Consider the following 27,873-nt stretch of genomic DNA (forward strand, 5'->3'; position numbering starts at 1 on the left):
TGCATTCGTTTGGAATTATAGCGATCGCGCGTCTGAATTTGGAGTATTGTATAACGAAACCAACGAGCCATTGTCCTTCGAAAAGTTAGCGAAAGGATGAATCCCGTTTTCGCAGAGCTCGATCGTCGTTACGTAATAATAATAATACCTCCGATGCCCGTTTCAGTTTCCCCTTCGAATCGCTACGAGGTTAATTAGGCGCGAATGTAACGCGAGGCTTTAACCTTACCGAAGGACGTTCGTTCTTTTCAAATAGATCCCGGGATTGGAAATTCCTGAAAACTTACGGGGCTTCGGATTTAGCCGCCCGCCCGCCCGCCTTCTCTTCGTTCTCGTTCTACTATTTCCCGGCCAAAAAAAAAAGAAACATTCGCACGCTTTCAAGTTGCGAAATTCTTCGACGCTCGTACACGTACGATAGGTACGCGCGTACGTGTGGGTTATAAAGTATGATCGTCCACGGACCGCGAACCCCACACCGGCAATAAAATTCAAAATATTACCTCCGACCGGGGGCTATAAAGAAGAAAACCCGGATTCAGCACCGCGTGGCTGCACGGAGCGCAAACAACCGGATATAGAGATAGCTGCCAAACCCGATAGGGTGGTTCTTCCGCGGCGCTAACCTCTCGATCTCCTTATTTATTTTTCATTCTCTCTCCTTTACTTCCCCTATCTGTTTTTTTTTTTTTTTTTCCTTTACTACTCTTTCGCATACCGGTAAATATTGGCGGAAATAAAGGTCGACCCAAAAAAGAAGAAGGTAATATTTCTACGCGCCGGTAGAATATCAAAAGTTGTGTCGGGGAATGTGGCCTACCGATCTTCGACGAGAAAAAATCCAGCAATTTGAGAATACCTTGAAAGGGTAATATTTTTTCACATAACCCAGTTATGTATGGAAATTGAAAAAAATAACAGCGCAGCAGCTGCACGGGGGAATTAATTCCTACGCACTATACCATTGCGTATTTTCTTATACGGTACACGGGAGTAACGAGAGCCGAATAATTCACGTTTCGTATCGCGGAGGGGTAAATATCAGGACCCGTGATATTTCAGGTGTTTGCGCACCTGCCTTCTCTCGGGTTATTTTTTTTATCTCCGTTACGAGCTCTTCGAAATTCCATCGGTCCTCGTTCGCCATGCGTGCAAGTTGTGCATGCACGACTGTTCCGAGCGCGGCTCGAGCACCCGTTCCCCTTGATCTCTTTCTCGTTGTGCCACCCGTCATTTTTCGGAGACCCGGTCAAAGTATATGTACCCATAAATATCATATTCGAAATTGCGGTGTAAACGGAGGGTTATCGATTTTGAATCACGCAGACGAGTTTCGAAAGTATAATTGTGAAATAATCATCGGAGCGAAAGATTATACTCGCATAATAACAATGACGACAATACAAGCGTCGCGAACCGAGGGGTGAAAATAATTCCGAGCATTCGGAGTACGGGGTGAATTTCCACGTGGCCGGGTCGTCCGCTCGGGTCAAATCGACTTTATTAATGACCGGCAACGCCGGTATATACCGGCGGCATAGCGGCAGCACAGTTATGCAAATATTCCGTACGGTATACGTACTCACCCATACGCCGGAGATCCGAAAGCGATCGAATCTATGCACGGGTACGTGCGGTACGTAGTACGGTAAATACGTGTGGGTGTAATTGAACGACGACGCACACGTGGTTACACCGCGGTAATGGAGTTTACGTGGCGTGCGTGTGTCGCGTACGTTCGCGAAATATCAGCCATCATCATTGACCGTGTATCGTAAGTACACACGTCGTCAACTATACCGACGTATAACGTAATGTACACTCGCTCACTTGCTCTTGCATAACGATAATAAGTACGGAGATGTACGCGTATGTGGATGATTTTACCGATGTAAGTAAGGAGACATGCTCCGTTGCCGAGTTATTAGATAACGACATCCCGTACACGCGTTCCATGGTAATAATATTCCGTACCCCTTACATTACACACATTATAAATGTATCTCTTTATTTACAAAATTCCTCTCTCATTTCTCCCCGACGACGAGTCTCGCTCGAGTGACGCTGATTGTTTTTTACATCCGTCGACCTAAACGTCGCGTGTAATTACAAACTTTCGTCTACATAGGTGGTACATACGTAGAGATATACATATAACGTATCGTCGACGTATAGGTATAACGCGGGTACGTGTTGCACCTATACGTGTACCAATGAAGTACGAGGTGCGGGGAACCGCGTACCGGCATTGTTCGCGAATGTTCGAATGCCTAATCCCATACCGCAGCCATTTTGTCCCTTGTCGTTGGTCCATTCGATTCACCACCGCCACGTGTTGTTGTTGTATTAAACCAGCAGTGTCGTAGTGGTACATCTATTTAACGAACGAACCCTATTTTTGTTACAGGTAAATATCAGAGATTCTACGTATAGAATTATAAATACCGTCCAACCGTCGACCCTCGATGCACCCCGCCTACAGCGGTAAGTCCCGACCACACCCCCTGATACAAGCGAAGAGTCTTTAAACTTTGCACCGATGACCTTTTTTTCCCCTTTTTATTTTTATTCTTAGAAACGGCGCGATAAAGTCGGGAGAGGGAGATTGTTGGATCAATCGTAAAACAACGCGAGCGATGAAGAGAACGTCGTTGTAACGACGTTTTATGCGTGCGTACACGTATATTCGTACGTGTGTCAGAGCGAGTATAGGTAGCGAGTTGTTCGCGCATTGCGTCGGTTAAATCATTCAATAGCGTTTGTAATATAGTTTATCAATGGTGTAAAGTTTACTGTTTGCTACCCGGGTGCCAAACAACGAACGAGCCGGTCACTTTTCGCGCTCTATAAATAAATTTATACATAACCGTTTATTATGTCTGTCAGTGATATCGCTATCGCCCGCGCTAGTATAACCAAGAACTTTGCTCGACGTACGAATTATATATACATGACGAGCTCGCCGCAGCTTCTCCGCATACTTCGGCCACGCTTTTGACTATATGCCGATGTACGTTTATCAGTTTGTAATAATGTACATGACGCCCGCGCACGTCGTATATTCGACCGCTGACTCAAAATATTTCGAATCACCGTCCGATCGCCGCCTCACCCTGGTCAGCGTCAAACTTTCCTTAAACAAACTTGGAGAGAAAATTACGCGTGCAGATCACGTATACACGGAAATTTTCCGCAGGGATATCGATCGAGAAAAATGTCTGTCCTTGATGTGCGATCTCAGCGGATTCGCGGCTGATTCTATACCGCGATTTAAAGAGATACGCGGAAGTGAATACGATGATCCCGGCATTGATTCTCCGATGAAGCGAGTAAGCTGAAAAGAGAGCTCGTATGAAAAGTTATTCGCCGATGATAAGACGGCGAGTCGCTGATCTCGTGTTTCCCAGAAGAGGTTGAGGTTGAGTCTCGTACCACCTCGTTATCGAATTTCTTTGTATCGTAAAGTCGAAAGACTTGACTCGTATCTTTATACGTTGCTGCATAGATTTGCGAGACCGTATATTTATATTTTGTATGCGTATATCTTTTTATTTTAGCAATTTTCTCGCAACGATTGACCCAAGATTGATAGTACAAATGTAAGCGTCGTTATGTAGTCGCAAAATAATGCATCTGCACTAGTTGTGATACACGTATATATAGAACACGTTGTGAAACCGATCATCGAACATCAAACGCGTGGGTTTATCTGGGTTCGAATTATTATTGCGTAGGCGTTGATTTGTCATTGCGTTCGATGCGGGTTCTATACGCGTCAATTATGTCGGCGATCTAGGCCAGCTTTGACGCTAATCTTTCATTTCACTAGCGAAATTGCTACTTTTCAGAGTTTTTATTCATTTACCAATCATGCTGACATCGTATCGAAACGCCGTAAAAAAATCGTTGATTTCGGGCCTGAAGTTGAAAAGACTAGAGGTGTACGCTAGATTATTTCAGATTTTGGGGTAAGAGAAAGATTCGTAGCCCAATTTGGTTGACGGATTCGAGTTCCTGAGGCCAAACTGCGTGAGAAAAGTGTCCGATTTTAAAAATACTTCATTTTTGGCCCAAAAATCGAAAAAATTCAAAGGGGTACCCCTTGGAAAATTTTCGATTTTGGGTCAAAAAAAAATATTTTTTTTTATATGCTATTCTTATGTATTTTGATCTCAGGAATCCGAATTCACAAGTAAAATTGGTCTATCTATAAAATTGATCGAGTTATCGCCAATTTTTCACTTTTTGGAGCAGAAAAATCGAGATATCTCCATGGGAAAAATTCGTAGCTCAATTTGGCCAACGGATTCGTGTTCCTGAGGTCAAAATACATAAGAAAAGTGCCATACGATCAATTTTAAAAAATAAAAATTTTTGGCCAAATTTTGAGATTTTTCCAAGGGGTACCCCTTACGATTTTTTCAAATTTTGGCCAAAATTTTTTATTTTTTAAAATTGATCGTGTGGCACTTTTCTTGTGTATTTTGACCTCAGGAACACGAATCCGTTGTCCAAATTGAGCTACGATTTTTTCCCATGGAGATAGCCTCAAATTTATGCCAAAAATCGCGAAAAAATAGGGATAACTCGGTCACTTTTGCAGATAGATCATTTTTTCTCTTGGATTCGGATTCCTGAGCTCAAAATACATTAAGATAGACTAAAAAATCAATTTTTAATTTTTGACCCCAAAAAGCTGAAAATTGGCGATAACTCGGTCAATTTCGAAGATAGGTCATTTTTTCTTTTAGATTCGGATTCCTGAGGTCAAAATACGTTAGAAAAGTGTCCTATGATCGATTTTAAAAATACTTTATTTTTGGCGCAAAAATTGAAAAAATCGAACTCCCTTGGAGTTTTTTCGTTTCGCCAATCGCCAATTTTTCACTTTTTGAAGCAGAAAAATGGAGATATCTCGAAGGGAAAAATTCGTAGCTCAATTTGGCCAACGGATTCGTGTTTCTGGGGTCAAAATACATCAGAAAACCTTCATACTTTCGATTTTGAAAATACTTCATTTTTGGGATCAAAAATTGAAAATTTCTTTCCGTCAAGAATCTGAATTCGCTGACTGAATATCTCTCTATCGAAGTGATCTTGTTATCGCCAATTTCTTGCGTTCAAAGCAGACGATCGTGGCTTATTCAGTTGACAGATGCGCATTTTTGTCGAACGATTGAAGAAATATGTAATCGTCGACTCTGAAAATGACGACAATGGTAATACTGAATTTCACCAGTTCACATATCTTACGTAAACGGGATTAGCGGTAGCCACGCGGCGTTTCAACAGCGCAAGAAAACTACTTCTCGCCGGTGCTTCGAATTACGAACGCTCTGGTGAGTTTCCAGGAATCCACCAGTCCCTCGCCCCTCACCCTGCGGGAGGGAGACGTGGACCCGAAGCGAACCAGCCTCCCGCTGAGTTATTCTTCTTTTCCCGGTATTATCTCCTTCGGTATTCCGCCGGCCCTCAGGGCCCGTCCCGCGGTCTGGACCTGCCCTAGTCTTCGCACAATTGCCAGACTGAAATATCTTGACCCAACGTTTCACGGACTTCGGTACACAATATAACGACCTGTTCTTCAACCTTAAACATCACAAGACAGAAAAAACACCGGAGCAATGGGCGCAGGCAAAATTTATGCCGGCAGGAAACCGCGAGGGAGGCTTATCGCTCGTTAGGAACTCATGACATTAAAATAACGAGGGAATTTGTTACATTTTATCGCTATCGCCGTGTACACCCTTGCAGCGATGTAGAGACTCTGCATTCGGAATTAAGAGAATTTTCTCTTACATGTGTGATAAGAACTTGTACCGACTCTCCTCAACTGACTTTGGTTTTGCGTTTTTTACACCGTACACTTATACTTAGATCTCGGTAAAAATGTCACGCGGAAGAACATCGCACGGTATTCTCTTACCTGTTCTCGGTGGGTGTGATAAATGGCGGTGGAAAAGGGATAATTCATTACAGAGTCGGACGCGGTATTCGCAGGCATAGAAGTAACATCGGAATATCGGACACGTCATCTCTCGATTAAACTCAGCGCGTCAAGGGATCGAGCGTCGGGCCTTACGGTGCGGAATAAATAATTCCCTTCTAGCGCCTTTGAGAACCGGTTTCGTAAGCACTACCTTCCTCCTCTTACAGAGCTTAGATTTGACCTGAACGCTCGGGATTCTGGGGCTACGGGGGGCGCCGGGGAAGAAGACGGCCGATATTAATAGCCCAGGGGTTGACCCGAACTGCAACGAATACGCCTCTCTTATACTTTCAAACCTCCCCAAGAACCCGAACCCGGTCTGGCTACCCCCATTTGTCTTGGTCTCGCCTAGCAGCCTCGAATCGTTTAATCTGAAGAACCAAAAAAAAAAATAAAAGAAAAGGATCAACGCTCAGAGATGCGAGATGCCCTTCGTCGAGGACCTCGGAAAGATCCTCGGCCTTGGGACCCGACGAGAATCTCCCGTTAGGTTTTCGCCTTTCACGAATAGAAGAAGATCCTGATTCTTCCAAGGATCGGCTGGAGGTGCTACAATTCCAAAGTGATTTCGTAGTTTTTTCGTTTTTCGCTATTTTGCGGAATTACGTTTGCATTGTAATAAGAAAAATCATTTCTTGGTGCGACGCGGTGCAATGAGGCGACGGTGTGTAACTCGAGTTTGTTATAATTCTATTATCGTTTCGCGATCTGCGGCAAGCCGCGTGACGCTACCGCAATCAGATGTCGCACGTAATGTTTTTCTCGTCGCGTAACCTTCTGGATTTTATTTATTCGTTCGTTTTATTTTCCGACTTCAGTTTTCCTGGACTCATAGATTCTGGGAGTTTCCCAAATGTTTTATCAACATCTTAAAAAAAAAAACCGGTGTTGAGCTTTCTGGAATCCTCTTTCTGGTCGATACGAAATTCTCGGGAATTCGCGGGATCCGGATATCGTATAAACAATCAAAGGTGGGCACAAATCGTCCAAGGAAAACGTTCGGGAAGAAGAAGAAGGCATCGCGGTGATTCGATCCAACGGGGTTCTGGAACGCGAAAAATAAACACCAAGGAGAAACGAAAATCCCTGCAACGATCGTGTACGGAATCTTATTCGAGCTATAGATGAGTCTTCGTTTCGTTCGTCCAAGATTTGTTTGTTATCTCTCCGTATAAATAACTCGGTGGTAACTGGTAACTCGACGGGTGAGCCCCCGGGGTACGAACTTTGCTGGCGTAACCGACAATCACCATCCCCTTGTTTCTTTTTGCCCTCCGACTGCGATTTTCCATCCCCCTCCCCCGAATACGTTACTTCAAAACGTCGAGTCGGACCGAAATCGGTCGTAGAAAATAGAAAAGTAGATCTCATACACCGACCGAACTGGTCTATTTTGTTCGCTGCTCACAGTTACTCAACGTAGGCGGCTGCTCAGCACGTGTTGACGGGGTGCAGGGGATCCTCTAGCGTCTCTATTTTTCTCCCTCTATACTGTTTTCCCTTTTCCCTACTTTCCTTTTTTTCACGAGTTTCACTCGCCCCGCTTTTTCTTACTGTATATACTTCTTTCTTTCATTCGTCCAACATTTTGGGTGGCCCGTTTTTACGGATACTTTCAACCCTCTTTAAAACCTCCGGAGACCGATTCCGAGACTTATTGTCGTGAGGTTCTGCTTCGAAATCTTCCTTGTAAGGTTCCATTTTAAAAATTCACTCTATCAACCCTTCGCCCGGGAGCTGCATTTTCATTTCATAAAATATTCGACGCTTCCTCTTCGCTCATTTTCAATGAAGTGTGTCAACGTATGAAGGTGAAGTAACGTCGTTGAAAATCGCTACGATTTTCGCGTACGGAAATAAACCGAAACTCCGATGGAATAGTAATTCACGTGTCATGTACTCACACATTCAATGCACGCACTTGTTGGGCTACATAATAGCGGGACCGAAGCGCTCTCGGAAAAGTGGCAATTCTCCGTCGCCCCGTTCGCGCATGATTGTCGTATAATTTCACGATATAACACCCCTCGAGTTGATTAGAGAGTGGATGAGAGCAGCGATATATATATCGGAGTAGTTTCGCTAACTTTTGACTTAAAATTCGGCTCCTCATTTACCTCGAGGGAATTTCGATCCTATAAAATACTATATGTATAACACGTGATGTACATGCGCAGGAAAAGAAACTTGCGCAATTCTCAGAGTTCAAGGTTTCTTGAGAGGACACTTCTTTTTACCCACTTATTTTATACGATGATATCAGATCTCTGCAATTTTCCTCACAATACGTATTCATCCATGAAATTTCCCATTCAGAAAAATTTATTCATTCGCGATGACGATGATTATGATTGAAATCGTCGCTTATTTACCTGTAGGTAATCGCGGGTAATCCTCTCATTCCGCAATTTGGTAACAAAGCGATAAGGATAAGACCGGGGGCAAGCGCGGGGGGAGGGGGGGTAGTCTTGCCTCGATATTAACGACGCTAAGGGTATCTGGCGGCGTGTCGCCCGGATTATGTAAATCCGAAATTACAGTACGCTCCGCTTGGCGATACGAGGCACGGAATTAACGACGGGTTTCACCTAACCCGCGAAGGGCAAGGGTCTGGCGTCAAAGGACGTCGGGAGATCGAGTGGGGAGATCCACCGTGCGTTCGCGCTAAAAAAAAACATGATCCCTAAAAATCGACCACGATTCTCTCCACTCTTCAATCCTCCGGAACGGAGAGAGAAAAAAAAAAAACAAAAAAAAAAATGGACGAATAAGTGAATAATTGTCCGGAAGTAGATCGGAGATGAGGTGGCGAGTATTTTTTTGGTTCTTCCGTCTCTTCCCTGGCTTTTTCTTCGACTCGACGCCGTTCGGTTAGCTCGGCGGATGTCGAGAGCGCATTCTTCGGATCTCCGCATCAGGTATCGGGCAGGTAAATCGGCGACGATCTCCGCAGGTAGATATACGTATAGCTATGAGTACAAGGGCTTTGGCTGCACCAAGGGACGGGGCACTAACCGACACACACCTGCAGCGACGGATGTAGGCAGGCGTAGCATCATCCCGTACAGTTGTCCACCTCTGAAAAGGTACAAGTATACGTGTACGTCACGACGTTATAAACGCACCCGCGTTTCTTCACTCTCTCGTCTTTCGTCCTTCTTTCTCTCGCACTCCTCGTGTTCGTCAGCCGGCAGACCAGACCTTCCCACGCCACGAGTCGACATTGTACCAGTTTTTCTTTTCCTTTTCCTTTATTTATGTATGATATCGTTTTTTGTTTTTCTCATCTCCTTATTTTCCTTATTTTGCTCCTTTTTTTTTTTTATTACTTTTTGTTTTCCCCCTTTTTGTTCGCGGTCGCTTCTCATAATTAATGCCTTCTCGCCAGGAAATACCTTCGCGTAACTCGCGGAGCAACGTTCGAAGTCGAAGGATTGTAAGAGAAGTGAAAAAAAAATCGCACCAACTGATACGAAGGGATGAGAGTGTTCGAGTTGTTTTACTTTCACCGAGCGTGGCGAGAAAGTTGCGTTACAACGATCGGCGAGCGAAATATTTCAGTTCACTTTCGATAGAGTTTGAAAATCACTCGGCGATACGATGCGAACCGTACGGCAGCTCCGATACTTGGCGGACGAAATCTACGTCAGCACTGGACTGAATCAGCAGAAGTTATATCGCACAAGATACTCCAGAGTTTCTATAAATATAAAAAGACGTTTTCAGAGTCCGTTATTCATAGGAATACCCCACGCGATAGTTTACATTCGCCAATCCAGCTGTCGACCGCAGATTTAATTGGCGATGTGAGTTATACGTCGAAATAAAAACTGAATGAAGAAATTTTTCATAAACTGGCAAATAACGAAATCATTCCCATCTTTTTCGGGAGATTGTTTTTAAATCGACGAATAACGCGGATTGATTTACGAATACGATATACCTACTCACGAATGAGCTCGTACGAATTCTATTAAAAAAGTGAATTCGTGCGTCGCACGAACGTGTAATTGAGTCAACGAAATCGTGCGTCAAGACTGTTGTTGTTATTATACGACACGATAGGATAGGTGGGATCGACCGATGCAGGCGGTGGTTGAATGCCTTGGGGCGTTACTCAATTATAAATATTCCGCTAATTGCGGTTAGCGGTGAGGCGATAACGACGCCGATAAAGTCTCGAGTAACCGGCGAAAATATTTGTGTCGGGGTTTAGTGTGACTGTGCTTAGCTTTTGTTTGCCCGTGGTCACGGAACCGCATCATTCATATAACTACCACCCACCTCATAAGTCTCTACGTACGTATAGCATGCATAAACCGATTACAACATTTATACATGTATGTATACATCTCCATTACATCCCTCTTGAATATCACAGAAAATGTATTCGTGACTAAGGACGTGTACGCCTATGTGTATAATGTAACAGTCGAGTAATCGTTGAAAAAAAGATTAGAATAAAATTAAATGAAAGGAAAGAGAATAAAATAAACGGTAGAGTGTAACGTATTTGCGGTGATGTGAACAGAGCAGGTTATAAAAATAGCCGTGGTAATTGGATCGTATTAGAGGCGAATGACATGTGTTTGCGTTATATTCCGTGGCTCGATTGATTTTTAATCGCTTCGCTCACATATTTTCCGGGCACGATGATGAGTTTTATATGGGTACGTTTAATATCGTATTTTCGAATCACGCAGCTGTGTACCTTTAACGTGAGTGTAGGTAGGTGTATGTGTTTAATGGGAAACGTATTATATTATGTAAACGGCAGTTGTAATTATGTACATCGAGCTACGATAGGCGCTGACGGAGCTTCGCGTGTGCGTCTATAAATAAATTCGTTTACTAGGAGATCGGGTTCACTGGCAAAGGTTACGGAATAACGTCGAATGAATTATCGCGCCGCGTCCGTGTTCTACGTATGAATCGACTTACAGCGACAACATCGTAAAAGTTTTGTTATCGGTTTTTGATTGGAGATCGATAACGTGAAAAATTAAACGAAAGTGGGGAACGCTCACGTTACGCGAGTCGTGCGCGCTGCACCGGCAACTACTTTGCCGCTCGTACGGCATATTTACGGTCAACGCGGACAGTAGCTCCGATCGCGTCCGCACAGTGAGAAGGAGACGAGACAGGGGTTGAAAAAGAGAAAAGGAGTGAAAAAAGAAACGACAAAATTGAAGTTTATAACTTGTTGCTGGTGCTGGTAGAGCGGCTTTCGTATCAGCGTCGCGCGCCCATACTTTCCGCGTGTGCGCCGCGTGTTTTTACCACCACAAACAGCAGGTACGTCGAATGCGGCCGTCCGTGCTGTACGCGTTGTTATTCATACGGCAAACAGGCCGACACACTTGTAGAGTTACGCGTAAATGTGTACGTTTGTGTGTGACGGTATGATGTAGACCCCATCCGTCTATGCATCCATCCATCCACATCCATCCATCCATCGCACGACCGATGCGGACGTACGACGACCGTCAACCGTGGAAACGACCGGGCGCGGGTCCGTTCTTCGTGCGATGTGGAACGTTTGTTCGTCTGGCCGCGGTGCGGCGCCGTTGTCGAGGTACGAATCGCGTTTCGGAGCCAGTCCTTTGTGCGAGTCCCGGGAGGTAACGCCGCGCGCATTATTCACCCCTTCAAAAGCTACCCTTAAAGAGTTTTTTTTTCAGTGAAATTGTGCCGGTGACTCTCGCCCGGATTTTCAAATATAGAAACACGAGAAACAACTCGTCACAAAAACCTTTAAAATTGATATTTCTCAAAACTCGATCTTTCGTTATTCCATTCAAATAAAATTTGGATGCCACTGTGATCGTAATTATTTATTATTCGCGAAGCACGGGCCGGTGGGGAGATTTTTCATTTGACATCGCCAATTCTTATTTCGCTCTTCATTTATCATTCGACGTATCATCTGGTTGCATCAAAAGTGCTACGGACGTTACACATACTTCCCCTATCTCGTATGTGGGACGCGGATACGGTGGTCGTCCAGTGTGGATACGAGCGTGATTTTGAAGTAGCCATGTAGACATTTGTCTATGGTGTGAATTATTTTTCTAACAGTGTGCAGTGGACATTTATGAAACGTTCTCAAATTATGGATATTCCACCCTACCGGGGTACCACCCTCCATCACCTCGGATCACAGGGGATGGATGTTTGACCGATAGGTAAATGGATCAGGTAAGCCGTGATTCCATAGAACTCCGCAATCCGGTGCATAAATTTCACTTCATATTTCAATAAATAAATCGTTCGTCGTCTCGTCGACTATTTTTTCTCTTTCTTTCTGTTTGCTTTCGTTTTCTGCAACGGTCTTCAATTATTTCTCGGAACTTTATATTGTCGCTTGTTAAGGCAGCACTTTTATCGCTTCTGGGTGGCACATCCTGACCGAGATAAACCCCTAGCTTCCTTCGTCAGCATAAGTTGCTGAACGAATGACGAACGCGTAAGTAGTGTATTAGCAAAACCGGCGTTTTGCGGTGGATTCTGGTTAAGCGGGATTCGAATTCCGAAATCACAGCGATCCAAACAGAAGGAGATCGATTTCGCCTCGTGAAGTCGGATGATATAAATCCATTGTGAAATTTGGGCTAATTTGAAACTCCCGGACGCCCGGAGTATCTGAGAAACAAAACCGATTAGAAGATAAAAGAAAAAAAAAAAAAAAAAAAAAAAGGAAAGGAAAGGAATTAATAATGGGAGTGCTTATCCGAAGCTCTGAGAACGAAGAAAGATAACGCGAGGCTGATTGATCAAAACTTTTATTTCCCTCTCTTTCACTCTCCCTCCCATCGGTGGGCATCCGTGCTTAATCTGATTAGTAATTACTTTCGAGCTTTGTTCCATCTTATCTCGCGTGCTCGGAGTTTATCCTCCGTATAGACGCCATTGTATGGCCACAATCTCATGGCTCACGGTGTCACTGGGCTTCTGGTTCGTTTCGGTGTTACTGCACCAGTTTCATCGCATGTGCATGCGTGTGTGGTTCGTTCGTTCTACGAGCCGCTACCATTTACGGCGAACCGCGCATTTGTAACGGGAGCAATTTATATTGAATCCACTTTAGAAACTTTGCCGATGACGTTTGTCTCACACCATATGCATCTCGATGTTCTCGCGGTTTATTTGTGTCACACTTATCTACCAATACGACCGATTCCGTAACATCTATGCCGCGGTCGAAAACTGATACCATATCTCTGAGAATTTTATTACGTTCGACGGTGTCAATAATTTATTATCAGAACAGGTCTCGTGTTCGTGCCTCGAACGATAATATTGCCTATACATCGGTTGTGGTTTTCTCCCTTCTTCTCGTCCACTGATCACCAACTGTGTACACTTTCTCATTTACCGTGAATAAAAGAATGAGATTCGTATCCCGGAATCGTTTCGGCAATTGATACGACCTTTTGACCTTCGTGAATCGATGGAACGAATAGCAGCCACCTATTCGTTTAAATTATTCACAGATATCGCTGTCGCGCGTGAATAAAGTTTATTCGGTTATTTTATCTTTGATCTCCAGCGAAACGATTCACAGTTCGTTCGTGGCTATTCAAAGTTAACGAATCATAACTCTTTCCGATAGGAGTTTCTAAAAAAAAAAAAAAAAATACATCTTTGGAACAGCTTCATTAATTCGGAGCAATAATAATCGACGCCCGTCGTCGCCTCGGGTGACGGTCGAGGCTCATCCGGTAACCCCGTAGTACGTACATTCCGTCTTCGAACGAGCTGGCAATGAGAAGGGAACGAAGGAACGAGCGAGAGTGTGGAGAGAACGCGGAGAGGCCAGTGACATAACGGATGTCTGGGTTTCCTTTCCGTTGCCAAGTGGACATCCACGCCTATTGCCTAACTCTCTCTCTCTCTTTCTCTCTTTCGCTCTTACTTATACCCACTCGAATTGTCCACCTCTGTTCCGTCTCTCCGACTCCCTTGTCAGCATAACTCGGGCTCGGTCAAGCAACGTAGCCGCATTTAGTTCGTACCCAGGAACGATTACTCCGGTGCTTGGCGGATTCCTATAGATATGAATATGTCGGCGTGGGCATATTACGACGTATAACAAACGGAAGCTTAACCACGTGCGTTCACTGGAATATTGGATGACCCGACCAGTTTTAATTCTCGCCCAACGAAATACCCACGTCGTGCAAAATTACACGGCTGAGTCGGCGTTATTTTTTGTTCGGTGAGCGTAAACTGATTCAATCGACATGATTTGTTCAGATTTTACGACACGCAGCGTCTAAAAACTAAGAAAGTTTTACAATTCGGGTATACCTACCCGTGTTACGGCTGTGTATTTTTTACGCCATGTCAGTTAGAAAGTTGTCAACCTTTAAAAACGACGAAACTACGAGTCGAGTACTTTCGTTCATAGGTCATTACTATTCGTAACGCGACAGACTTTGTATACCGCAGCCGTCCGTACGCTCGATTCACAATCGTCGCCCTCACATATTTCCGTACACGTATATCTAGGTGTGCATATTATAGGCGCGGCGGCGTAACGGTGGCTGAGACCACGTAATCGTCCGACACCGGAAACTACATTCTTTGTTCACTACGGGTGACTATCGCACCTCGCTCAACGTCGAGGCACAATGTGCGCAACAAAATCACCTCTTCGATCGAAATAACGTGGAGCGAAGTATTCGTTGATATTTGAGTAAAGATTCTTTCGGCTGAACGTGAGCGAACACTTTCGGCTGACCGCGAGAGAAAGTAGCGATTTTTTTTGTTTCGTTCTTTACTATCGTTATTGCGGTTCTCTCACGTAGAAATCACGTTGAGCGCATATCCAAAAATGATTGTAGGCGGGATTCCATAGAACGAACAATCAGCGCTCGGATTTTCAAAAATTTCGTAACGGTACCGGTGCTTTCGTTCGACGTACCTCATCGTTTCCCGTCACTGACCTATAGTAAAGTCGGTAGCTCGGTGTTACGTATAGTCGACAAATGAACGAGCGACACGCGCCGAGGGATCCCTCCGGGGTCAGAGCAGCCAGACATCGACCCCTCGATTCCCTCCCCTCGTGCGAAGGGCACCACCACCACCGCCGCGGTCGACATCACCGGCAGGTGGAAGCGAGAGAGAGAGAGAGAGATGGATGGATCGAAGAAGAGCGAGGGAGGATAGAAGGTGGAAGTTATGAGTGTAAGTGGAAACCCCGGCGCCTGAAATTCCTCCTTCCTCGGAACTCGCGGGAACGCGGGAACGCGGGAACGTGCAAAGAAAAAGATGAGAGATATCTGGGTCAGACGAGAACAGTGGCGGCAAAGTTTAAGTGGTGAAACACATCTCTCAAGAGTTCGAGTGCACGACGTCTTGGCGGTGTAGACGCTCGGTTCGTTCGATGTTCGACGTTTATACCTTATACCTATAAGGATAGACGCTCGCGATCGTACTGTAAGTAATCTCAACGAGTCGAACACGTTTGGTAATTGCCGTACCACTTGATTTCGCAGTACTCTCGACTATCCGATTCGACGCGTTCGGTGCCCGTAGAAGTACCCACCGGGCAAAATGGCGGCGGGGGAGTGTTTGCCCGCGGACTATATTTTAATGGCGGCATTCGCAGCGCGTACACGAACCACTCGTTATCCTCGATTTATGGCCGAAGGTGCCCTGAATCCTTATGCGGCGTTCGGAGTTGGGACTGGTTTTCAGTACGACCGGTAAGACTGACTGAGAGCGGCGAGGTGCCGGTAACTGGTAATGCCGGTCTGGTCCCAGCCCCGACGTGATCTTGCTCGCGAATACATTTACATGTCCAAATCGAATCGAACGAAGCTGTGTAACATATATATAGCTTTCGTGCCGCAAGAACGAATCGTATACGAACTCCTTATACAGATCGATTTCACTTCGAGACATCGACGATAGTTTTTAATGCCGTCGCGATATTCGAGCCCGACGTGTTATGCCGGACGTACGAAGGACCTACGATTACCGTAAAACCATTCAATCGGCGCAACATCGATCGAAGAGTATATTCTTCCTCGTCGAACATCCGTTTCTTTTTTTTCCTATTTTTTTTCAACGGGTCTGGAGGCATGTCTCGTTTGCCGGTGACGTCATCGATTCTAATGAGGGCATTTGATAAGGCCTGTTTGCACTACTTAGTCGTATACATACGGCTGCAGGTACATACCTGTTGATTATTTGGAGCAAGTGCGAATTTTTGTCGCTCAACAGATAACGCTAATGAATTTTGTATTAATATTATATTATTAGTATTCCATTTTCGTGTCACACTCCACCACAGACACCTGATCAAAGTCAATGTATCCGTGATTAGATTAGATTAACGCTCGTCGCGGCGATGCTCGACAAAATTTTACTTTTCCATCGTTCGTACGTATTATCGTACACTCGCACGTGAAGTCAGCGTTACAGCTATAACGGCTCATTGTCCACTTGCATGCCAGTCCGTGGGGAACGCCAATAGAGATAGGCCGTTATCACCTCGAGTGTATACCGATAAGAACCAGCGACCGATAAGGTTAACCGATAAACAACATCCACCACGTCCGTCTCGGGACTGCGGACGTCGTTCGACGGCTCGGTATATACGTCTGTATGCGGGGAGATATCTATATTTGGTCAAAGATCCGAAGCCACGATCGACGGCTGCAGCTCGAAATTATCGTCATCTAACGATCGTTATCAACTATAACAATTGAACATCGAACACGTGAGAGACACGCGAAACGTGAGGAATCCATCGCCGATTTGGTGAGGAATTTGACAAGAAAAAAAAAAAATGGGCTATTTCCTCGTTCACCTGATCCGTTCACCGCGTACCCACGTGACTCGAGCGCGATTTCGTCAGTCCGAAAAGCGAAGGAACTCCGATCTGCGCAGGGTTTCATTAGTTGCGACGTAAACATTTCCGTGGTGCAGCATCATCTGTATAGTATCTCTATGGTATCGCGGAACGAACGTTGCGTTGTTCGGGATCCGGTAGGAAATTGTATATTCAGGGTTAGTTGGCTGGTACACACGTCCGTGTGTATCTCTATGTGCACACGTGTACTGCGAGGTACCTCCTACCCAACGGGAAAGCGAAGACCCGGCGAACTATACGAGTTACGATTACCGCACGAACTTGCTTACGCTCGTACCGCTGCGCCGGTCTGCGCTCCTACAGGGCTTTGTAATTTACAATTAGACGAGACCACTCGAGGCACTCTTCCACTTCCACTTCCACTTCTCCTTTCGGTTTCTCTCCTCATTCCCCAACAACCGCTGGAATGGAATTTATTCTCCATGGCTAATTGCCGCTGCCACAGGGCTGTGCAACCATTTCCGACTCTCCAGACTGCGTTGTTTGTCCCGCTGCAGCTGCCGCCACTACTCGTCGTCGTCCCTCGGTCGATCGCTTTCCAACTAAAGAATCATCCGAGAGACCACTTTATAGAAATTTGCAACATGACGTACATTTATTTCATTATTCTTCTTCTTCTTCTTCTTCTTCCTTTTCTCCTCGACGTCCGCATAATCCCTCGGTATGCTGCTGAATCAAATTTGCCAGCCTTATACTGTAATGTGGATAAAGAACAGAAGTGGAAGTGGAAGTGGAAGTGGAAGTAGAAGTGGAAGTGGTTCTAGTTCCAAGGTAGGATACTTTTCAACGAACGGGGGAGAAACCCGGTGCTCCGAGGAACGGGTGGTAGGGGGAGATTTATTCTTGAATAATGCATGCTGCCCACGAACCGGGTCGCGCATATCCACTCACTTTACAATGCACATATACCCCCAGCCATCGCTTACGTACCTACCCTCTTACCCGTGTATAGTACTTCAACCAGATAACTGGGAACGTATGTCGGAAGATCTTCTTCGTCTGCATACCGAGAAACGGTACTAAGTCGGAAGCCTTGTAAGGTCTATCACATGCCCCGGCATTTCGTTATACCTATTCATTGTGTTTTTTGGCCGAGTGAAGACCTGCAAAAAGTGTAATGCGTTTCACGTCGAATACCGCAGCATTAGCTCCAGGTTTCGGTACACCTACCTACGCTTCCGAGAATCCGTTGGAGTAATTGCAGAAAAGAGAGAAATAGAGAGATGGAGATGGAGACGGAGATGGTGGAGAGACAGGTTACGCAAGGAGAAAGTGTGGCCAACTATCAGTGAGTGACTCGGGCAGCAACCGACCAATCAACGGTCACCACTCACCCTTATCCAATTTATACCGGAGTCATTCGACTCTTGCTTATCTTTGCTTCGAAGTGATAAAAATCGTTTCGAGAACCGGTTCGTCGCTCTCAGATCATATTGATCTCGAGGTGAAGCGCGTGACATTCCAAAACTGGATTTCTTTAACGTCCTATCCACCGTCCTCCGCTTCTGTACCATCGGCAGAAAGTCGGCCACGTGCCTTTTTCGGTGATTATATTCGTATCACGGCCCTCGAAGACTCGTATTTAATTATTCAGCTTGGAACATTTTTACCGTGTAAAAAAAAAAATGCATGAATAATCGATAAATGTTGAGAAATATTTCGAAATTTATCAGAAGATGAGACCGACCGACCAACCCAGCAGCGACGGTATTTCGATCGATACGAGGTCGTTACATCGCTGAGATTCGAGGCTCGTTCGCTCCGCGTACGATCAACGATTTCCTGGTTAATCCGTCGTCCCGCCAGTCGCGGGTAGCTATGGATTCTACAATGAATAATTTGTGCGAACGTTATACCGGCTCGACGTAGTAGTCGGGTGATTGCAGCGCGACCCGGCTTCGAAGAAAGGAGTCTGCGGGAAGGCGAGACTGCCGCGAGGCTAATCAAACATTTAGTCGTCACCGTAGCGGTAGTCGCGGAGTCTGCTCGTAATCACGTCCTTAGTTCCGAACTATGAAGGAGCGTCTTCGCTCAAAAATTTCAACTTCCAACGAACCAAATGCGTTTTCATCGTTCGTCGTTTATACGGCTGCAAACTCCGGCGAACATATTGTGTGCGATGCGCTTGATTTTATTCACATTCCAATCTCTCTCGACAAATTTGAAAATAAACATTTACCAGCTTTCCACCGCGGGACAAAGTTCTAATCTCTCGAGAGTGGGTCTCTCTCAACCGCTGCGACGTATGTATTCGGCATGCCTGTGTGCGAACATATATATATATACCTGTTGCTGCGACCCCCAAACTGCTGCCAGTTTCACGGTCTGTATCAGCGCAGTGGAATATATAGAAACTCTTATGTCTGGAGGCGGAAGAGCTGAACTTGGCCGGGTCGATATCGCGCGAATGAGAGTTATAATTTTCAAGAATCACTTCGGAAGTTTTAACTCTTTCGGGAAAATTTCCCGGTGGAAGATATTTTCATAGATTCTAACTACCGTCCGGGACTGTTTTATGTTTATGTAACTCGATATCGCGCTCTTAGATTAAATTAATTCGTACGCGTGATTAAGGTAAGTTATCGGATGAGTTCGCGTTGTACGAAAACCGTGCGCGCGGACTCTGGATTAAAATACATTACTCTCCAGACTGACTTTGTACAGAGTTCTGAAAGTTCGCCTAACGTATATGCAAAACATTTAGAACACGTATGTACGTTTGTGTACGTGAGATTCGAATACACGACTAGGTGTATATACACGTATGCATGGCGAGCAGCCTGAACGTAAACGAGGGTGGCGTGGGGGGGGGTGGAAATTTATCCCGACTAAACTAACTACTATCGTCAAAAGTTAACTCAGGCAATCAAGTCAAACTGCACCAACTTGCGGAAGATAGGGGTATTCGGAGGCTTAAGGTTTAGGCGATAGAGGGAGAGCGGAGAGGGGATGCGACCGACGCTTACGGCCACAGAGCCATTAACAAGTTCGACATAAGTGCCAAAACTTTGGGGAAACTACGCGAAAGCGTCGTGGATGACGTGCCGAGCTTATACATGTATGTATACACTACACACACCGACTCTCCGACTTCTCCACATGGCGAAGCTCTGACTCAAAGAAAGGGAGAGAAAAATAATGGCGAGTTATTATATATCAGAGACGAAAGAACAGGTCTCTGCAATTTACATTTATATACGCGAATGTTACATTCCCATGTAATGCAGACGCGCGTATATCTTTCTCTAGTCGATACCAACCGAGCGCTTATAGAATTCCCGCGAAGGAAGTTAACGGCGACTGCTTTCCTCGCTTATACATATATATAAAACCGAGAGAACTTTTTAATTGATTTTATTTATACGGTTGTCTTTAGCTCCGCGGTGGATGTCGACCGGTTCAGGTTATCGTTAGTAGAAGACGAGGATGATATTGGCGAGGCGGGTGTTGCGCGGGGGCGTGGACAGGGAACGTGATTTATTATCCTGCATCAGGCGAGAGAGGGTCCGAGAGACAGACGACGGGAAGTTAGTAACGGTTCTTGACTCAGCGATTTCAATAGCGTTTGTTCAAAGAGTTTGCCTCCTTCCCTCCTCGTTCTCTTCGTCCCTCGCCTCGCCCCCGCCGTTTCGTTCGTCTCTTCCGGCGCCATCGTCGTTGTCGCCGAGAAAAACACGAGTCGAGACGAGGGTGCGGCCGAATACAGTAGGAGATGAGAACTTGGCTCATAGAAATGACCCGTAGGAGATATTTTATTGGGTAAGGTTAGGATTCGGGTGACGCACAATGGACCCCAAGTAGATATATATATCGGCGGCGATCCAGATCATCGATAACGCACAAAGAAAGGGAAATGGAAAAAGAACCGCGCCCTCCTCGTATCCTCCTATGGATTCAAACTCGTTGAATCGATCGTTGAAAAATTCGCGTATACGCGGCGTCGCGACGCCGCTAGAAAGTATACGTCTGGCTAGATAATCGTGACAGGTTATAATATACGCTTCGTCCGCGGTCACTCTCTGTTCCCAAGGAACATTACGCGCGGAATCGTGACCGGAGGGACAAGCGAATGCTCTCTAACATCGACGACCGACCGTACGGTTGCTGTAACGTGTTTCTTTCAGATGTTCCGTAGGTACTTACGAAACACGCGTGTGCACGTTGAGATGTTAAAATATGTACGTAGTTACACTTGACTGTAGACGGTAGTAGGCGATCGTACGTGTCCTTTTCTAGTTTTACTTCATCTCCAGTTATGCCGTTTCCTTTTATTTTTACTCAAGTTTTTCATTTATATAAGTGAACCGTACGCAGGCGCGTGGGAATACGGCCCTAAGAGTGAGAAGAGATTCGAGCGAGCGTTTTACTCGCTCGCCGCGTAGCTCTTCCCTGATAATAATTCCTCGCCGATCCTCGATCGCGTGGAATCGCGGCGCTCGCGACGCGAGGAGAAAACCAATCGCGAGTTCCACCATTCGAGGTGGTTAACGATGAAAATATCAATCGACGTACGAGCGAGAAATTGACTCGAGATAATGCTTTTTTATATTTTGTTAGAATCTAATTATTTCGCTGAATCGTTTCCCACGCAAAACATTGTGCATTGTCTGCGATACTAATTCGTTTTTTCGTTTCCTTCGTTCTGTTCCAGGTAAGAACGACCTCGGTCTCTTTTATCGGACGTTAGGTGGCCTGAAATTGCCCGAAATTAACGCCTCGCACCGTAAGTATATAATTACCTAATTAAAAGAGTTGCGGATTCAGGGGCGTCGGGTTAATTGGAGATCCTCGTGCGCGCGAATCGTATAACGGGACAAATCCTCTCCTCTGTTTATTTTTTGCGTCGTATACCCATCTCTCCTTTCCATTAGGGGGTTTTTGTCGGTTCTTCTTTCTCCTCCTTTTCCCCTTTTGTTTTCCGTTCGTCCGTTTTTCTTTCCCTTTTCAGCTTTATCCTCTTATTTTCACCCCCGGTACGGCACGTGTAGGCGGATCAGCGTGCGCTAGAAAGGAAACACGAGAGGAGGCGCGTAAGCCTCGCAGCTACCTGCCTTCTCTGCCCCAGGGCTTCGGGCGTCCAGGAAACACCGATAAGCCGTACCGCTCGGTCAGCCGTTCCCCCATATCTCGGTGAAACGCGATAACCTTTACCGCGCTCAAGCGCAACTCTGCAACACGCGAATTCTTCATCCCTTTCTCCTCTTCCTCCGCTGCCGCCGCCCCACCTCGCCTCGCCTCGCCTCCGTCGGCGTTTCCACGAACGTACGAAGTAATGAAATAACGAAAAAAAGACACCGTTGCGAACAAAAAGCGCGGGAAGTTGGTCTAACAATGGCATCGACGTAATTCCCAGCGATATACGTATAATACACGTTATAATAAGTTCGTCTGGAATGGAACAGACGGATATATAGGATAAACTAAATCAACTCTTTGAGATAGAAGAGATTTTAATTAATTATAATTAACCTTATACGCATAGAATCACGATCCTGGTTATTCCCATTCAATTAGTGCAACATTCCAACGGAGCTAGTCTCTGTCCGCACAATGCACGTTATGGATATACCGTACAAAATTTCTACACACAAAAGACACGGAATAACCGTAGGATATAGATAAAGTTTGCTTCAAGTCATAGTATTTCGAACACGTCTCGTTCCCGTGCAACCAAAATATAAAACATAACGGTTGTACGCCCTCGCGTTATTGGATCCACCCCTTTCTCTCTTCGCCCTCCGCAGATACGCAACCTTCCGTTTCGTGACACATCCCCTTCGAGTCTCCGCTGTATAAACAATGGAAATTTGTTGTACCTACCGTACGTATATATATCGCGCGCAGTCGTTACGTCTACCTAAAACGCGAAACAATTCACACTGAAATTATTTACGCAGCTGGACTACCGCGACGGGGATGAATCGTTATCGCATCGTACCGCTGAGGGTTATACCTCGTCCGTTTGTTCGAGAAAATTCTCTGTGGCAACGGTGCGGTAAGAGGAGGTATAACTCCCGAATACATATCTGCCTAAAATAAGCAGAATTTATGTATTATTTGTCCGTACAGATTTTGGAGTACATTTATGTTGCGTCATGATCGTGATCGCCGGCTATTTTTACTCATCTTTTTCCGTATAATATTTGCCTTTCATTTCGATCGAACGACTATATATATTTTATATCCACTTCCTTTTCGTAATTGCAGAATTTTATCGGACTCCCGATTTTCCCGTTCGATAATATAAAAGCCATTATAATTATATTGCCTGCAGATGGAATACCCGCGGTACGGATTATAGCATTCGGTTGAACAAAAGATATTATTTCAGAGCGTGCATGCTTCGATTAATCCACTCCTGTGTAATGTTACGGTGCCAATTTTTGTTTTTTACCTATAGGCAAGTGTTTGACCGTGAGGTTTTTTTTTTGTCCCCCCCTCTCTCTTGGCTGTTGGAACGAAATACATAAAGCAGATCCGGAAAACACGAATATGCGTAAGCTAATCGGAATTTTGCAATTCATTCACAGCCTTTGCTAATTTATTGTTGTTTATTTGAATTTTTTCATTTTGTTTCATTCCCATTTTTTTCTTTTTTTTTCTTATATCTCGAGACTGGACGATCACGCGATGAAACGAGGCGAATGATTTGTCTATCAAATCGGAATCGAGCGTCGATAGCCGATCGGCGTCGATTAAATCATGCGGCGAATGGCGTTGATTCGCCGTTTAAAATTACGATCCCCGAGTCGTGGGGGGGGGGGGTCTCGTCAACGTTAATCAGCTAGTTTTATCGCCACTCAACGCGCAACGGTCACCACGGGAATTATATACATACCCATTTTGCTTACGGGATTATACTCGCTGCTTCCCGAATGGCTAACTAGACTCTCGGACAACCGGTTATTTTATCTGGCAAAATTCCAGACTTTAAAAAAACCGTCCGTCGAGAATCTTCTCCTCCGTCTTCCTCGCAATTTTCTCTCTCACTCTTCTCCATTTTAACGCGAGTCACGGGACTTGCCAAAAAAGTGTCAGATTCGTACACGCATATCCTCCTCCCTCCCCGATGCTTTCTTTCAATGTATACACACGTTACGGTTCCCTCGCCTCATTTCACCGCCGCTGCTGCAGTCCGCACGGAGAAATGTAATATTCGTCACGCGTTACGTAACGTCAGCGGCAATTCTGATTTCATGTAAATTACTCGACGTCGATGAAAAAAAAGAAAAAAAAAAAAACACAAAATTGTCGAACGTAATCGTAATCGGAGATAGAAATCTCGTTTTCATATCCTTTTCTTCGGCGGTCACGATCGGCTCGCAAAGATAGGTTTGGTGTATGCATCACGAAAACGGAGGTGCCGCGACGCGCGGCAGCTGCGGATCGTTCGGAAACATCAGCACCTGGTTCCACTCGTCGTGTTTCCTTAGCTCGGTGGATATACGTGTATAGTGATAAATAATTTATATCTCGGACTACCCGGCGACTACTGGCCTCGAGCCAGGAGTTTTGATCGTCGTTTTATTCGATTCCTCCTCATTTTAAACTCCTCGCGGCAACCCCTCCCCCGGAGGCTTCGCCGTACGTTCGAAATTCTTCGACGATTGAAAAAAATATCCCCCTCTAATCTACGATTAAGAGAGCAGTCCCGGCAATTCGGGGGTTAACCGAGGTCAGGTGGAATTAAAGTCCGATGAATTATTCGCCGAGTACACGGCATCGGCGCGCATATCGCGTTGAAATCCATTTGTTAGACGATTTAGCCATTTTTATGTACCGATCGTCGTTATATCACGGTTCCATTGGGGAACCCTGAGAAATAGTTCGCATGTTATTTTTCCGTAAATTTCTTTTGACGAATCGATCTGTCTGGGGAGGATAAAAATAAACGCGACGTCCCGATGGCCTTGACGTCATCGAGTTCGATGATGATATAGCAGCTGGAAGACGGGAATCGCGCAGGGAGAGACACGAGCCAACTACTGCCGCTTCCGCGTGATTATATCACAGTTTACGGGAATGATATCGTATGTATAGGCACCGCGCTGACCGTGCGTTTGTCTCTATGACTGACCGTCGCGAGTCGATAGACGGAAGAAAACGGGCAGCGATGACGTCATTTACCAGCTTCTGATCCGTGTCGGTTATCAGAGCGGAAAGAGCCGTACAGTCGCCGATGTGCATGTCCTGCCTGCTCGGTACCGATCCGCGGTCCCCTTTCCTCATGACCTACCGGTTGTTTTTTTTTCCTCGTTTTTTATTCGCTTCTCTTTTTGTCTTCATTGAATCGCTACAGACACGGTTTACTCTTGTGTGAAAAAATCTTGTCTAGAGGTTTAGCGAGGTGAGGGAGACGGGAGTCCGCGAGGAGGTGGTAGAAACGGAGTTTAAAGACACCAGTTGGTTCGGTATCTATGGAACCGGTTCAGCTGGTCTGTCCGCCTCTCCTTCTACTCCTCGTTTTTTGTTTTTTTTTTCTTCACTTTATTCTGTTTCGTTTTTTTTTTTTTTGTACCTCCGGCGATGCAGGCGGACCGGAGAAAAAAAAAAAAAAGACCCCGGGGGCATTCGACCCGCTCCCAGGCTCCCTCTTCTTCTTCTTCTCCTTCTACTTCTCCATCTTCGTTCTCTTCGGCGCGTACCCGTAGTTCAGTTGCATATCCGAGCAGCGATCGCCGCCAGGCCAACCCAGACCAGACCTCCTCTCCTTTTATTTTATTTTTCCTACTAGTTTCTTTTCATCTCCCTCTCTCGGTCTTCTTTCTCCTTTTCTTCATCTCGCGTCTATTCTCACTATCTTTTACCGGGGAGTCACCGCGACCGAAGAGCCAAGCCGTACAGTCGCCTCCGCCGCTGACCCACTATTTCCATATACTCACCGTTGCAGCATTATGCCGCGCGTAACCCGATAACGAAGATCGACTTCTCTCTCTCTCTCTCTCTCTCCTCTCCCATTCGTTCTCTAACTCTTGAGTCGGGACAAGTTCTATTTGGAAATAGAACGGTGTCTGCAACTGCAGTCGCTGCATCACGTCACCGACGTCGTTGAAATCGGCATCGGGATCGGAATCGGCATCGGTATCGGTATCAGCTTTTAACATCGACGGTCAAAAAGGAACGCCGCGAAGCGAAATATAAAGAGGGAGAAAGATATAGACAGCTCGTGTGTCTAGGTCGTATAACTATATCGCAACGGTATTGCTTCACCGTTGCCATTTCCCTCATATTCGACTCCCGTATATAAAATATACCATCTCCACTTCTCCTCTTACGGACATATTTTATCTTATTTCTTTTTTTTTTTTTTGTTTCCCGAAAGAAGGAAAGAGCCGAGCGTGAGAATAAAAATGAGACAACGTTAACGTTATACGCTGACAATGAGAGATGAAGAGATAAATAAAAGCTCCGCCGTAAGAAGAGAGAAAGCAAAAGACGCGTGTGTCTTCCGCGTGCGTGTCGGCATCTGTCTTTAACCGACCTGGTCCGGTATAACCTGACTCTTCCTCTTCACTTAGCCTTCCAGCTCTTCCCTTTTTTTTTTTTTTTTTTTTTTTTTCTTTGCCCCCTCAACAAACGGCCCACCTTCTTCGATATGACTCACCTCACCGGTAACAGGGTGTGTGTCGTCCGGAGTTCGCATACAGACAAGGATATTACATCGCAGCCTGTTACGCTCGTTTATATACTATACGCTCGATACATGCGTAATATATACCCACATCCATATTACGTGCACCGCATAACTACGTCGCGGGATCGTACCTACCGCCATTTTAGAATTGGCAAAATCCGTGACGCAACGGAGGAGAAAAAAATGAATCGTAAAAAGGGTGAAAATGGTTTCGCGAACAGACACCGTACGTTTTATGGGTTTAAACTGGCTCGCGATATTCACGAATCACCCGAGGCTGTCCGGCCCATCTTCGAAGACGTTTACCCACACCGTGCAGATTATCCGTGTAAATAATGAATAAGTATTACAAAATCCTGTTTGACGGGTAATGCGGTGCCTTTATAAATTCTATGCAAATCGATCCCTTGCGAATTACGGGGTTACCGTTAAGCCGCGCGAAAACCGTTTTAGGGATTTTTCTCCGCCTCGCGATCGGACGGAAAGATAAGCAGGTGAAAGCGTTCGTACCATCTGATTGTCCGAGTCCGCGGCTTAAAGGTGGCACACTGCCGCACACCGGCACTGTTATCCGCGGTGAATTATTATCGTCGAGCTTCGCTACCTACGGCATTCCCTCTGTTCCACTCGCCTCCGAGATAGTCGACCTGTCTCCCCTCCTCCGATGCTCTTCTTTTTCTCGCGTTAATTTTTATTTGAAAATACCAGCCGTCATACGCAGCAATGGCTTTCGGAATGCGTTTGCAGCAGTCCATGGTTGAATAATAACGAGCGCGGACCGATCGGCTGTATATACCGGAATATTTCTCAAGGGGCGTTAGTCAATAATTCCCACGTGAAATGCGTACCGGCTAATTCATTTTCAATGTTTTATCGTCGTCGTGGCGAGCTGGAGGTATAGCTTGCTCAACACCTTGTCGCAGTTCACCGCGGGTCGCGTAATCTAATCGCGGTATAAACGCGTAGCTGACCGTGACGATGGTTGTGTTTAAAATATCACATTCGCATGGGGTTGGACACTTTGATCTATACGGACGAGTTGCCGAGGAATTTGAATTATAAACTTGTCGCTTGGATTTTCTTTTTTTTTCTTTTTCTTGTTTCTTTCTTTTCGTTTCATAAATCTCGTTTTCGGAATGTCAAATGTCCAGCTGCGATCGATCCAACCTACACATTATGTAAATTCGCTAGTGAAGCGGGAATCGAGTGTCACGGCACATGTTAGCTGCGGGGTTCGCTGTGTGATCTATAATATACTTCGCTGCAGTTATTATATCCAGCGCTCATCGCACGACGCGGGATCTTTATCTTCTTAGCTTCGCGTATTCGCGCGCGAGAGCGTATAATAAAAAATGAAAGCGACCTTGA

General features: G+C 45.5%; 1 protein-coding gene across 4 annotated transcripts in view; it reads left to right on the top strand.

Annotated features, from left to right (window-relative positions):
* The window catches only part of LOC105684167 (probable JmjC domain-containing histone demethylation protein 2C), a 175,132-nt gene that overhangs the window by 78,352 nt on the left and 68,907 nt on the right, over positions 1-27,873 (top strand). The window contains exons 1-2 of one of the 4 annotated variants that reach the window (XM_048653593.1): positions 14,965-15,178; positions 21,523-21,594. The exons of the other annotated variants lie outside the window; for them this stretch is intronic. Of the exons in view, the coding sequence (XP_048509550.1) occupies positions 14,980-15,178; positions 21,523-21,594 (271 nt within the window). The 5' untranslated portion in view covers positions 14,965-14,979. Of the gene's footprint in view, positions 1-14,964; positions 15,179-21,522; positions 21,595-27,873 lie in introns of those variants that run through there. 4 annotated transcript variants of the gene reach the window in all.

Source organism: Athalia rosae, chromosome 1 (assembly GCF_917208135.1).
Source record: "Athalia rosae chromosome 1, iyAthRosa1.1, whole genome shotgun sequence".
NCBI lineage: Eukaryota > Metazoa > Arthropoda > Insecta > Hymenoptera > Athaliidae > Athalia > Athalia rosae.